Source organism: Megascapheus bottae, chromosome 10 (genome assembly GCF_031878675.1).
Source record: "Megascapheus bottae isolate mThoBot1 chromosome 10, mThoBot2.hap1, whole genome shotgun sequence".
NCBI classification, from domain to species: Eukaryota; Metazoa; Chordata; class Mammalia; order Rodentia; family Geomyidae; genus Megascapheus; species Megascapheus bottae.
The window spans coordinates 64,510,604-64,524,160 of NC_143518.1; the positions used below are offsets into that span (position 1 = coordinate 64,510,604).

At 52.8% G+C, this 13,557-nt stretch overlaps 1 protein-coding gene across 1 annotated transcript in view; it reads left to right on the top strand.

Moving 5' to 3' along the window:
* Kif26b (kinesin family member 26B) overlaps positions 1-13,557 on the top strand; it is a 268,481-nt gene that overhangs the window by 196,004 nt on the left and 58,920 nt on the right. The window contains exon 5 of the mRNA XM_090341527.1: positions 612-795. Within this exon, the coding sequence (XP_090197653.1) occupies positions 612-795 (184 nt within the window). The remainder of the gene's footprint in view (positions 1-611; positions 796-13,557) is intronic.

A 13,557-nucleotide genomic window follows, 5' to 3' on the forward strand; every position in this document is an offset into this window, starting at 1 on the left:
CTGCCCCTTGCCCTGTCCCCCCCACTCCTTGATCTTGCTGATGAAGTGCATTTGTCTTGAAAGGTAGCCCTCGCCCCAGCCGTTTCCAAGCGACCGGCCCCGCCGGCTGCCATACGTTCTTGCTGGGGCTGGCTTGGTTTTACAAGGCGTTAGAGCTTCTACTGAGTGCATCTTCGCATGTGAGCTCAGACCAGGGAAGTTGCCAACTTGATGGGTATTCTTTGTCCCCAGCTCTGTCCGTGCTTGGGCCCAGGGCTAGTGGATGTGGATTGTGGGCTGTGAGTTGTGATTGCAGAGCCATGTGATGTTATGGCCAGTGTTTCCTGTGGCATAAATGATTGGGTAACTTTTTAAAGTTCAAGGTGTTGCACAGTCAGGCCTCAGGCCACTGAGCACAAAGAGCAAGCCACGATGTAGACGGGCCTTGTAGGGGAAGAAAAAATGTAGCCCTAGCACATCAGATGGCACCAGAGCCCCTGCGTCCTCTCCTCTGCCTGAGAACCCCCTTGTGTCCCCTGCGTCCTCTCCCCTGCCTGAGAACCCCCTTGTGTCCCCTGCGTCCTCTCCCCCTCCTGAGAACCCCCCTTATGTCCGTGTCCTCTCCCCTGCAGAGCTGCCCAGAAGTTAAACCTGTCTTCCAAGAAGAAGAAGCACCGGCCTTCTACCGCTTCCGCAGTGGAGACCCCGCCCTTCGCCACGAGCTTCAGTGGGATTCTGCAGGCCTCCCCTCCCCCGGCCCCACCCTGTCTGCTGAGGGCGGTGAGCAAGGTGAAGGACACCCCAGGCTTGGGCAAGGTAGGCGCCTTCTAGAAAGAGGCAGTTCAGAAATGATGGCTATGGTTCTGTTTTGTTGGCGCTGTTGCCTCCCTGTGTCTAACGTGTAAGTTGAGCTTCACTGGAGGTGTGCGCCTGGGCTGCAGGCATGGGCTCCCTCACTCTCTGTCACCCCACAATGTCTTGGTCTGTCTCCCAGTGGTAAGAGGACCGGAACTCTAAACGTTCCCTCAGTGGTATGCGCTAAGGCATCAATTAAGATGCCCAAATTGTTGGGGCCACATTGTTTCGTTTAGGCAAGGGGTTGGGATGGGAAGAGAGCAGCTGCAAACTGATCGACACAACTGCTACTTAAAAAGAAAAAGACACAGAAGGCCTGGGCAGGGGTGGGAGAGGAGACCGGCACCAAGCCTTTCTAGCCGAGAAACGCAGCTTCCAACTGCTACGGAGACTTAGAGAGACGCTTGGAGCCGTTGCAAGATGCTGCTCAGCTACGTGTGGGGTGGGTTTAGGGTGTGTGGGGTCAGGGTGTGAGGTCAGGTGTGGGGTCAGGAGGTGAGGTCACAGCGTGTGGGGTCAGGAGGTGGGGTCACGGCGTGTGGGGTCAGGAGGTGAGGTCACAGCGTGTGGGGTCAGGGTGTGAGGTCAGGTGTGGGGTCAGGAGGTGAGGTCACAGCGCGTGGGGTCAGGAGGTGAGGTCACGGCGTGTGGGGTCAGGAGGTGGGGTCACGGTGTGTGGGGTCAGGAGGTGAGGTCACAGCGCGTGGGGTCAGGAGGTGAGGTCACAGCGTGTGGGGTCAGGAGGTGGGGTCACGGCGTGTGGGGTCAGGAGGTGAGGTCAGGTGTGTGAGGTCACAGCGTGTGGGGTCAGGAGGTGGGGTCACGGCGTGTGGGGTCAGGAGGTGAGGTCACAGCGTGTGGGGTCAGGACACACGGGGTCACTTGCCAGCCTGGGCTCACGGTCCTGGCACAGCCGTGCCGCTGGTTCTCCCATGAGGCGCTGACGTGAGTCTCTGAAGAAGCAGTGCATCTTGTTTCCCTTTGGTTGGAAGTGGAGCGGCGCACGCCCGGTGACTTCACTTTGGGCCTCGCTGCCCCCAGTCACTGGACTTGGTGAGTAGAGGGACCTTGTCGTGTGAAAAGGCCATTCTGCTGACTCTGATCTCAGCCACCCTGGCCCTGGCCCCCAGGATGGCCGCGGTCGGCCTTGTGGTCTGCAGAAAGCTGCAGGCCTCTGGCGGCCCCCACGGCCGCCTGTGTCTTCTGCCCGCCCCGCCCCGCCCCGCCCCCCCTTGGCCTCAGCACCTTTGGGAAGGCCTCAGCTTGAGGACGTCCTGCAGAGGCTGCGCACAAGGCTTACGCTGGCTAGCACAGTGGTTGCTCTCATGAGAAATATCTAGTTCTGGAATTTTCTATGGTGGCGGCTGGTGCTTCACTGCCAGGGGTGAAGACAGAGCCAGATCACAGCCCCTGGGGGCCCAGGAGGCAGTGGAGGAGGCCGCGTGGACAGCTGGTGGGCACTGAGGTCCAGCGCACTGGGGCGGCCACTGCTGGCCCTGGACAGAGAGAGGACCCTGCCCCGCCCTGGCCACCACCCCAACCCGCCTGCCGCTGCCCTGCAGACAGCCACAGACGGGGGCAGCCTCCCGAGCCCCCACCCGCCGCCCTGGCTCTCGTGGCAGCTAGGAATCACAGTTCTCTTCACCCTGTGGGAAAATTCCCAGGATTAGTGCCGTTTTGTAACGTTTATCATCTGGGGACTTTTTCAGTCAACTTGGACATCTCATCTCATCAAACCAATATGACAGACAAATGATTTAAGATAAAAGTCAGAATTCGACATAGCCTGATTCTGTGTAGCTTTCCAGTTGTGCAAAGTAATAATTCCACAAAGTGGCCTAGTGGAGACATTGTTTAATACATAAAGATAATTAGAGGATCAAAGTAGCTTATTCCTTATTTCTATTTCATCAATTGATTCTTCTAATCTGTATGAAAATGGCTCCTTCTCCTAAGTCATAAGTGTTCATGAAATGGGTTTGCGCGGTTAGTCAGCAGCCGTGTTTTGGGTTCATTTGTGAGTGTGTCCCGGCGTATGTCGGAGCTCTCTGTCTTGGATTGCGAGTTCCAGCCTCTTCACTTGCTCGGTCCACACTTGCGGCCACGGCAGGGGCACCGGTGTGTTGGCGAGGCGGGGGAGGTGGGATGCGGATGGCATGGCTGACCTGCCTTGGTGACCGTCCGCTGAGCTTGGGTTGGTGCTTGCCCTGGATGAGTGTGCCGGGGTGGGGGATGCATGAGACGCAAGGAGAAGCATGGGCCAAGCTGCCTTCTCCGCCCCAGGAGCGCCTGGAAGCCATGGCCACGCCAGCCCTTCCCCACTCCTGTCTGGGGATCGTGGGAAATGGAGACTCGAGCAGCACGGAACAGGCATTACTGCGGGCCAGGGACGGGCGAGAGCGGCTCATTGTGGAGACCCTGTGCTCCAGATGCTGCTCCTCCCCAGGCTCCCCCCACCATGGGCACACAGCCCACACACAGGCGCTCTGGTAAATGGTAGGAATTTTGGTTTAGAAAAAGACATGTTTATTCTAGAATTCTCTTCTTACGCACTAAAGGCTGGAGCGTTCATTCTTTTCTGCTCTGTTTCACGTTGTCTGTCCCTTACTCAGCACTATTTTTCAGTCCTGTGATCTCTAATAAAATTGGGCTATTTCTGTCTCCCAGGATTTCTCTGTCTCCTTTTTCCATGTGTCTGTCTGTCTGCTTCTTTCTCCCCTCCCCCTCCCCTCTCCCTCCATCCCTCTCTCTTTCTTTTTCACATATACATACACGTGTGTGCACACACATGTACACACACACACACAAACTTGTATACTGCTTGGCTCATATCACTAGATCCTGTGTTGTCTAGGTTTGTAACTCTAGTAACTTTCCTTTGTCAGAATAGAAAAAAATTGAGGAGTTTCTTTTGTACAGACTTTTTAAAAAATATAGATTCATCTGACAGTAGAAGTCATCTATCACTAAATCCTTGTGACAGACGAGCTTCCTATGCAATTGATGTGACAGTTACCAGGAGGGGAGAGCTGTATGTGTGACACACACACACACACACACACACACACACACACACACACATTATGTATGTGTTTGTTTTTTGTCTGTCCTGGGGCTTGAACTCTGGGCTTGGGTGCTGTCCCTGAGCTCTTCAGCTCAAGGCTACTGCCCTACCCCGTGAACCACAGCGCCACTTCCAGTTTTCTACTGGTTAATTGGAGATAAGAGTCTCTCAGTCTTTAGTGCCCGGGCTGGCTTTGAACCTCGATCCTCAGATCTTAGCCTCCTGAGTAAATAGGATTACAGGCGTGGCTACCACGCCCGGCATAAAGTATATTTTTGATTGAGGGAAGGCCTTTTAAACAGGTACTGTTATAGTTGTCATTCACTTAAATGAGGGAAGCAGGAAGAGCACTCCTGTTGAGGAAGTGACTCAGGTTTTGTCTGGAAGGAAAACTGTCCCACACATACCCCAGACCCGGCTTATTGCCCAGAATGCAAGCTTCCCTCTCCCCAGTCATTATTTCTGTCCTTCTCCAGTCCACAGTTTTATCAGATCTGAGTAGGCTTTACATTTACTTCAAGTATGTGTGAAATAGGGATTTAGATGTGAGGGAAAGTTCTGGATCCCAGCGTTCATTCACCTCCGGTTCACATGCTGAATCCTCATGACAGGAATGTTAGTTGTGAGTTCTTTTCTGTTTGAGTATGCTGTTAGGGGAAATGCTCTGCACGCAGGGCACAGGGCCAGGCTGAGAAATGACCAGCTCTGCAGGGAAACAACCTTCAGTGACCTTCTGCCTTTCTGTGCTGGGCTGGTTATGTTTATGGATGGATGGATGCATGCATGCATGTCGCGGGTATGCATGCATGCATGTGTTGGTCCTAGGGCTTGAACTCAGGGCATGGGTGCTGTACCTTAGCTTTTTAGTTCCAGGCCGGGGCTCTGCTCCGTGAGCCACAGCTCCATTTCCCTGGGTGGGTTTTGGTGGAGTCTTCTACCCCTTCAGTTAGGTGGTCGTGGTTTGTTTGATGGTTCTTCGGCTTCTCTGTTTTCCTCACACTGCATCCTGTCTGTCAGGGGAAGAAGGGGCAGGGGCACTGTCTGAGTTCTTAAGCCTTCCTCTCTCGCCTGGCTGTGGAGGTCCTTGCCTTGCCCTGTGGAAACCAGGACGCAGGGATGCTAGGACCTCAGCCGTGGGCACTTGTTTCTGAATCCCAGTTTCTTCCTTCATGCCACGCATGGACAGGCGCTTGTTGGGAGTTGGTCATCGTGCCAGGCTGCTGGACAGAAAGGTCTTCGCGGTGCCTGGAGCCGCCGCTCGTTCTCCAGTATTGTACAGCTGGACTCAGGTTTCACGGGGCTGCTTTGCTGTCTTCCTGATCACTTGGGGACGAGAAGGCCTAAGTGGTCATTTCCGTTTAATTAGCTCACATTTGCACAGGATGGCACCTTGCCTCAGCGGAAGAACTCGTGTTCTGGTTTTTCTGGCCTGAGTTGTCTACATAGGAAAACTCGAGGTGAACCAGAAGGAGTTTCCTGTCACCCCAGTTTTCCCGTCTTCTGGCCCTTCTCTGCTACGGTAGCTCTTAGGGTGGGTGAAGAGAATGGCTTCGACAGCCACTTTCTCCAGTGTGCTGGGCTTTCCCTGGTGGCTGGCATCTCCTGGACACGAGTCCACAGGTGTCCTGCACAAGACGTACCTGTGGACAAGCCCGAGCTCGTCCTCGTGCTCCAGGTGAAGCGTGTTCATGGGTGCTGGTATTGTCGCAGCTCCGTCCTCCCCGGGCGGCTCCCGTGCAGGAAGGATGCTCCCCACATGCTCCGTGGCTTGCCACACCTCTGTCTAGTGCTTGTGGAGCCCTGGCTGGACGTGAGCCCCGGGCAGAGAATTTCCCGAGCCCTGCTCCTGCCCAGCACCTCCTCCAGCCCTGAGCCGCCTTGGCGGAGCCAGGCTGCCTCAACCCGGGTCCCTGGCCCACTCCAAACACTGTCCACCTATGGGACCTGAGTCTTAAAGATGAGCTATCTCACGCTCTCATTTTGTGTTTAGGAAAACCAGGGCCAACAAGAGGAACCTTGACCACCCAGTATATGAGAGGGCAGGAGCGGGCACTGTGGAACTGAGCGGTGCCTGCGCATGCAGAACTGGAATTCAAGTTGATGCAACCCTTTCCTTTCCTTTCCTTTCCTTTCCTTTCCTTTCCTTTCCTTTCCTTTCCTTTCCTTCCCTTCCCTTCCCTTCCCTTCCCTCCCCTCCCCTTCCCTTCCCTTGCCTTGCCTTGCTTTCCCTTCCCTTTCCCCTTGCCTTGCCTTTCTTCTTTCTTTCTTTTCTTCTTTTTTGTGCAGGTTATGAGTTTGGCTCGATTCTATTAGGTTTGCATTTTTCAGTAAAGATGGTAGTAACAGGTGTGGGCTGTGATATGGTGTATCAGTATATGCGTGTATGTGGTGTGTATATGGGTATATATGTGTGTGTGTGGTGTGGTGTGTGTCTGTGTATGTGTGTGTGCTGTGTGGTATGATGTGTGTGTATGTGCCTGTGTATGATGTGCATATGTGTGTGGTGTGTATATGTGTGTGTGGTGTGGTGTGTGTATGTGTGCCGTGTGTGGTGTGGTGTTGTGTCTTATGTAGTATGGTATGTGCACGTATGTGGTGTGGTGTGTGTCTGTGTATGTGTGTGTGCTGTGTGGTATGATGTGTGTGTATGTGCCTGTGTATGATGTGTATATGTGTGTGGTGTGTGTATGTGTGTGTGGTGTGGTGTGTGTATGTGTGCCGTGTGTGGTGTGGTATTGTGTCTTATATAGTATGGTATGTGCACGTATGTGGTGTGGTGTGTGTCTATGTATGTGTGTGTGCTGTGTGGTATGATGTGTGAGTATATTCCTGTGTGTGGTGTGTATATGTGTGTGTGCTGTGTGGTATGATACGTGTGTATATGTGTGTGGTGTATGCATGTATCTGTGCTGTGTGTGGTGTGTGTGTGTGTGTGCTCTGTATGGTGTGGTGTGTGACGTGTGTGTGCTGTGTGTGGTGTGTGTGTGTGTGTGTGCTCTGTATGGTGTGGTGTGTGACGTGTGTGTGCTGTGTGTGGTGTGTGTGTGTGTGTGTGCTCTGTATGGTGTGGTGCGTGACGTGTGTGTGCTGTGTGTAGTGTATATATATGTGGTGTGATTGTGTATGCTGTGTGGTATGTGTGTGTATGTGTGGTGTGGTTGTGTGTGTGTGTGTGTGTGGTATGTGTGTATGGTTGTGTGTGTGCGCATGTGTGTGGTGGTGTGTGTGTGTGTGTGTGTGGTATGTGTGTGTGGTATATACAGAGAGGAGGAAGACGAGGGTTTTGCCAGCAGCACCTTTTTTCATGTTTGGAGATCTGTGGCGCCTCTTGGAATACCTGCCATTCCTAATTAGCAACCTGAAGTGAAATGAGGAATTCTCTCCGGAATAAGTGCCACTAGCTCAGTTTACCAAAGGGCAGCAAGATGGATTATGACTCCAGGACAGAAGCTGGGTGTCCAATCCTCTCTCAGACCTAGCACAGTTAGGCAAGCACTGGCACGAGGACAGTGGTGAGCGGGTTTAAGGTAACCTTTCTACTGGTGTGTCCGCCCGTGTCATTCTCTCGCTAATTGATGGAAAGAAAGCAAACTGTGTCAGGGCGTGTTGTCATTATCTCATAAAAGGGAATTGATAGCTGTTTGGATGAAGGAAATGGAGTTTCCTGCCTGCTGAGTGTACCGCGAGGCTGCCCTTACCAGCAGTTTACAGGTTTTCAGCAGACGAGCGCATACGGGTCTTATATATATATATATATATATTGCTTGTCAAGTGGTTCCTGAAATTAAAAAACAAAACAAAACTCCCCTGCTGCCCAGAGTTGTTAGCTTAGTGCCAGTCGCTCCTCCCATGGCCCTCAGCCCCAGCTCGGTTTCCTCATCTCCAAGGCTCACTGCCCAAGACCAGCTCTTGACATTTCTGACTTTCCAGAACAAAAGGCAGCAGACACAGATGCGGGAATGGGATGGTGGCATCGCGGTCTGGTCACTAAATCCCTCGCAGCCTGTCTGGATCTTGCCTGGCCTCTGTACTGGCCACAGCTAGTTATGTCTGTGGGTGGCTCAGCCTGGTGACAGCCTCGTCCAGGCCCCCATTCGTCGATCCAGAGGGAAGATTAGCTTCTTTTCCCTCTGCGGCCATGCACCACGTCACGCGTCCAGAAAGCCTCATCAAAGCCAAGCAGATGCTGGACCTCCAGAACTGTGTGTGAACTACAGTTCTCCAGTTTATAAAGCACCCTGGCCTGGAGTGTTTCGTTACAGTTACAGAAAGCATAGTTCATCAAGAAGGTAGACCCTCCTGGTAGCAGTCACGTCGGGACGACCCATCGTGTGCTTTCCCATCCGCACTCACCGCCGCTTCATCCACTGGAGGTCTGAGTTCTGTGTCCTTTGGGTGCTGGTTACTGTTAGAGGAACTGAGAACAAACTCTGCCCTTACCGATTCCAGAAAGTGCAGTTGTAAATAGTTAAATGGTGCTTTTCAGGGAGATAACTCAAACTAAAAATACTATTATTATTATTATTATTATTATCATCTCTCTGGTTTATTATGGAAGACAAGGCTGACATTCATGCAAGGTAATTGGCGTCCTGGCGAGCTTTCGGCTGCATTTGTTCTCCGTGAGTACGCTATCATATTCCTCCAGAATCAGCATGGTCTGGGCAGTCAGGGAAGGCGGGACTTCAGCTTCCGTGTTCTGCAGCTCGTCACAGGAACCAGCCCTGGAGTTCCTGCAGAATTCTCGTGGAAGCACATGAGGACGCTGTGGTGGAGGACGTGTCTGGCTTCCTTCAAGGTCACATGAAAGTCATCTGTGGTCATAGGTCATGGTCTTCCCTTCAAGCATTCTGCTTCTACCTCCGAGGGAGAAATGCCACACGTGTCCGTTTCAGGGTTTCCATGTCTCCTTTGATAACCTCTCCGGGATATGAAGAATAACCCCAAGCACAGGTGACACCGCAGCGTGTCTTGAAGAATGGCTGTCCTGGAGGTGGTAGAGTCTCAACGGGCCGTGGGGAGCAGGGAGGGGAAGAAAGGGGGCTTTGTGTCTGATAGAAGTCATTCCCAAATGTCAGAGCAGGCACAGGAGACAACCTGCTGCCAGGCTGCGGAAGTGAGGCCCAGCCTCCAGCCCAGCCTCCTCCACCTTCCCTACTGGGGTCCAGAAAATGGCTTTTAGCTGTTCAAACTAGGCCTTCCTCTTCCTCAAGACCTTCCTTCCTTCCTTCCTCCCTCCCTCCCTTCCTTCCTCCCTCCCTCCCTCCCTCCCTCCCTTCCTTCCTTCCGTCCCTCCTTCCTTCCCCTCTCTTTCTCTCTCATCTCTTCTTTCTTCCTTTACTTTATTAAAATTTTTAATTCTTGCTTAACAGAGTTAGAGTAAGGAGAAGTGGAGAGAGAGAGAAACTTTTTTCTTTTTGTCCAGTCCTGGGCTTAATCTCAGGGCCTGGGCACTGTCCTTGGACTTTCTCAAAGCTAGAGCTCTATTACTTGAGCCTCAGCACCACTTCAGCTTTTTTCTATATATGTGGTACCGTGGAATTGAACAAGGGTCTTCGTACATGCTAGGCGAGCACTCTACCACTAGGCCAAACTCCAGGCCTGAAAAACATCTCTTAGAACAGGAGCTAAAGACTCAAAATGGTGGCTGTGGCCTACGGCCCCCTTTATTCTCTCTGAGTGGGGAGCACACACGTGACCATGTCCTCTGAGAACCCCCTCCCCGCCATCCAACTGGGGTTCTGGGTGGCCAGGCTGGGCACTGCTTGTTCTGAAATGCAGGGATGCTCTGGGCCTGCCCCAAACAGGCACGCTGGGCGAGTGCTAGGGCTTCCCTTCCATCCTGCTCCTCGCTCAGTTGTGGAGATTTGGGGGGCTTTCGCCATTTCAGAGCGGGGAGGTTTGTAGAGCCCGGGCTTCAGTCTTGTAACAACTAACAGAGCTACAATGAGAGGGAAGTTGGGCTGCTTTTTCCGTTGCTTCTTGGTTTTCAGCTTCTGGTCTATCCTTTTCATATTTGTTTAATGTCATTTCCTTACCTCTCTGTCCTGACTCATTTCCCCCTCCAATGAACTAACTGGTCTTTGTCATGAGGCCGGGGCAGGGGTCCTGGTGCCTGAACTCAGGGCCTGAGCACTGTCCCCTAGTTGTTTTGCTCAAGGCTAGCCCTGTGCCATGGGAGCCACAGCTTCGCTTCTGGCTTTTTTTGCTGGATAAATGGAGATAAGGATTTCCTGCCAGAGCTGGCTTTGAACTGTGATCCTCCTGAGCAGCGGAGATCAGAGGTGTGAGCCACCAGTATCTGTTTCGGGTTTTTTTTTCCTTGTCTTAAAAGGGGTGTGTAAGAATAGGCCGTCTTCAGCAGCTGTGTCTCAGCTGAAAATGGACTAAAATATGGCCTAAAGGGATCCAAAAGGCCTTTTCCCATCTGATTTAGGAGGTGACATAGGAAATTCATTTAGCAAGGCCAGAAAAGAAAATTAACTTTTCCACTTAGAAACTAAAGAACACTATTAAAAGAAGAAACCAGCGTTTCCTATATACCTATCAAACTGGTAGGATTTAAAAGAATCATTTTTTAAAAATTAGGAGCCTATAAAAGTCAAACTTAACATACTGAAAGTACTTTCCTCTGCAGAAACAGCACGGTAGATCAACAGGGATTGTAAAAGTAGCAAGGCATAGGAGCAGCTCGCAGTGATGGTTCTTGGTCTCTTAGACCAAATGAATGCTAGCCCTCCAAACTGAAAGTCTGGTCTTCCTTTTCTTCATTAGCTCTTAGTGGGTGGTGACCTCAGTTACATACATACATACATGCACACATACATACATACATACATACATGCACGCATGCACACATGCACACATGCATACAGATGCACATGTACATATGTATTTCTTTTCATTATTGTCTTTAGTTGTACAAAAGAGTTGCCATTGAACAAAGTGGTTTGTGAATACCATATATCTTGGGCAGAACCTGCAGCGCGGGCACCCTCTCCTGTACCACGCCCTGTGGGCTTCTCCGCGGCTGTCGGGAAGCGTTTTGGTGGGAGTCCATTCTGGCAACAGCCCAAGTGGCACACGGATTGTCACAAACCCTTTTCTCTAAGTCAGAGCTAAACATCGGACTCACTGTGAACTCTAAGGCAACAAAACACTTAAGTCTTCTGGGCTAGTTCCACCTTCTGATTAAATGCTGGCTCCTCTGACAAGAACAGAACCAGGAGTGCAATCAAGGGCTGTGCACTCTGACAAGACACTTAAGTGCAAGACCAGCAGGAGAGCAAGAGTTAAACGGCAGCTCACGAGGGAGTGTAAACGCAGTAAAATCTTCTGAAGACCAACAGATGATGCTGAGGACGTCACGGAAGTGCGCGGCAGGCGGACCTCCCTAACTCACCTGCGAGAGGAAGTTCGGGTCCTGCAGGCCAACGTTGGGTGACCCTCGTGAGATTCTCCTCCAGGCTCAGGCTTGCCCACTCTGTCCCCAGAGAATGGATGGAGGCCGCCCAGTCTCCACACATCACAGATCTGTGAGAAGCACTTCACGATATCTCACCACAAAGAGTCTCTGCAGGTGAAAATGTATAACAAGGTGAAAGCACTGAGACATAGAAAAAGAGGGAGATTCCCTGATCCTCCACAGTAACTGGGAGTTGAGGCCTTTCTTCTGGGCTCTGGATGCACCCAGGCTCTCCACGCTGAAGCCCCGGAAGCTTCCCGTAGACCCTGCAGCCTTTGCAGGGCCACCGTGCCCTGACCTGGACTCTGTCACAGCATTCGTTCCACTGTTGGGTTGGTCTTCCTTCTCCATGCCCCACCAGCAGGCGGGTACTGCAGCTGCAGAGCGGGGTCTGCCCTGTCCCCTCTGTCCCCCACACCTGGCGGGGTGCCCAGCACCTTCCTGTCGTCTGATCCATGGGGAACGGGTGCTCACTCAGCTGCACGGGCGGCATCTGTTCCCTGCCCGGGAATTCTTTGCTCTCGGATGCGGCCCCAAGTACCCAAGATGGCCTTGTCTTGCCTTTAAACGAGTTCTCATCCCTGAGGAGGAGACTTGTTAGCTATGCACTGGGCTTTTCCACTTCCTTCCTGCCTGGTCACTGCACGAATCCTCCCAGGAGACTGTTCCTGGGGACATCAGAGGAAGAGTGACGTGGTGGCCCTGGGGCCACAAGAACACCTCACTTCCGGTTCACGGAGCTTCTTGGGGACCCCTGAGTTCTGGAGGTGGGGAGCACAGGCCTGTCAGCCTGGCCCCCTGCAGAAATCTGCCCAGGCCGACGCCTGGCGCCCTTCCTGCCCCGGGGCTGCAGCGCCAGGCTCTCCCAGCCCAGGACAGGCACACTGAGGACCCTCCTCCCTGAGCACTGGAGAGGAGAGGCTGGCTGTCCTCCTGTCCTGCAGAGTCCATGTGGGGAGAGGCGGCTGCAGCGAGGCCTTGGGGCCTGGGGCTGTCATATGCCCTGGACACAGCGTGCTGCTGTCCGGGACAGCTATTGAGCCTCTGTGGACTGTTCTGCTGCTCCAGAGCAAAACTCCTTTTCCTTCCGTGACATTGCAGGAGGGTCGGGGGAGGGGATCTGAGGCAGGGGCATCTGGATTCCCCCCCCCCACCCCGCCAAACGCCTCTGAGGTAAAGGCTAGGTTCCTGCCGGGACAGGATGTGTCCGGACCCTCACGGGATACAGCCAGCCAGTGGCCAGGCCTGGGTGAAGACGGATGGGGATGCTGCCCCTTTCTTTGCGTGGCTTTGTCCCCTACCAGTTCCCAGCCTGGAAAGCTGACTAATGCAGTCTCTCTGTGTGTTGTCAGCATTTTCTCTTCCCAAAATGTAAGCTAAATTAAGACTCTTCAGTTGGAATTCAAAGAGAGAACAAGATCTGAAAGGCTCACTGAGGTCAAAAACCCTCATGGCTTGATATTTCCCATGCTGCGCTCCCAGCCTGGAAGAGCTAGCAGTGAGTGAGGGTGTGGGGGTGTGGGGGGGGCCTGGCCCAGGCACTGCCGGCCAGTCCAGTGTGGACCTTAAGGGAGACTGAAGCCATGAGAATACCTTTATTTTAGACGTTGCCGGACATGACTTCACTCAGTGTTATTGTAGGGTCAGAGCTATGAGAAATAACACCATTGCTTCTCCGGTCTCTGAGGGCCTCAAATCAGAGCAGATAGATAATGAGAGCATTACAGTATCAATGATGTTACAGCTTGGGATCGAACTCGGGGCCTTCTGTATTCTAAGCAGGGTTTACGATGCGATCGTGGGCTTTGTCCTTTGCTCACTGGGCCCAGATGAGAAAAGGACTTTAGAGGCATCACGAGAATGTCCCATTGTCACTAGAGAACCTCATGGCGGCGGGGGGGGGGGGGAGATGGGGGGGAGCCCTGGCAGAAAGCCTGTGGATTCGGGGGCAGAGGCCAGGCCAGGGACCCCTGCTTTCTCAGAACCCCTTCTTGGTTCTGTGTGCCCCACTGGGGTGATTTGTCCTCTCAGAGGGTCCCTGGGTACGCTGGACACTGGAGAATGCTGACAGGCCTCTGGAACTGTCCACATGCCTTACTGAGACAAGACCATTCTGTCTTTCTCTGAGCACTGTTGCAGGGTTTTTATCCTCCTGCGAGGTGGACATGTAAACATGACAGATGATCCTCTCGTT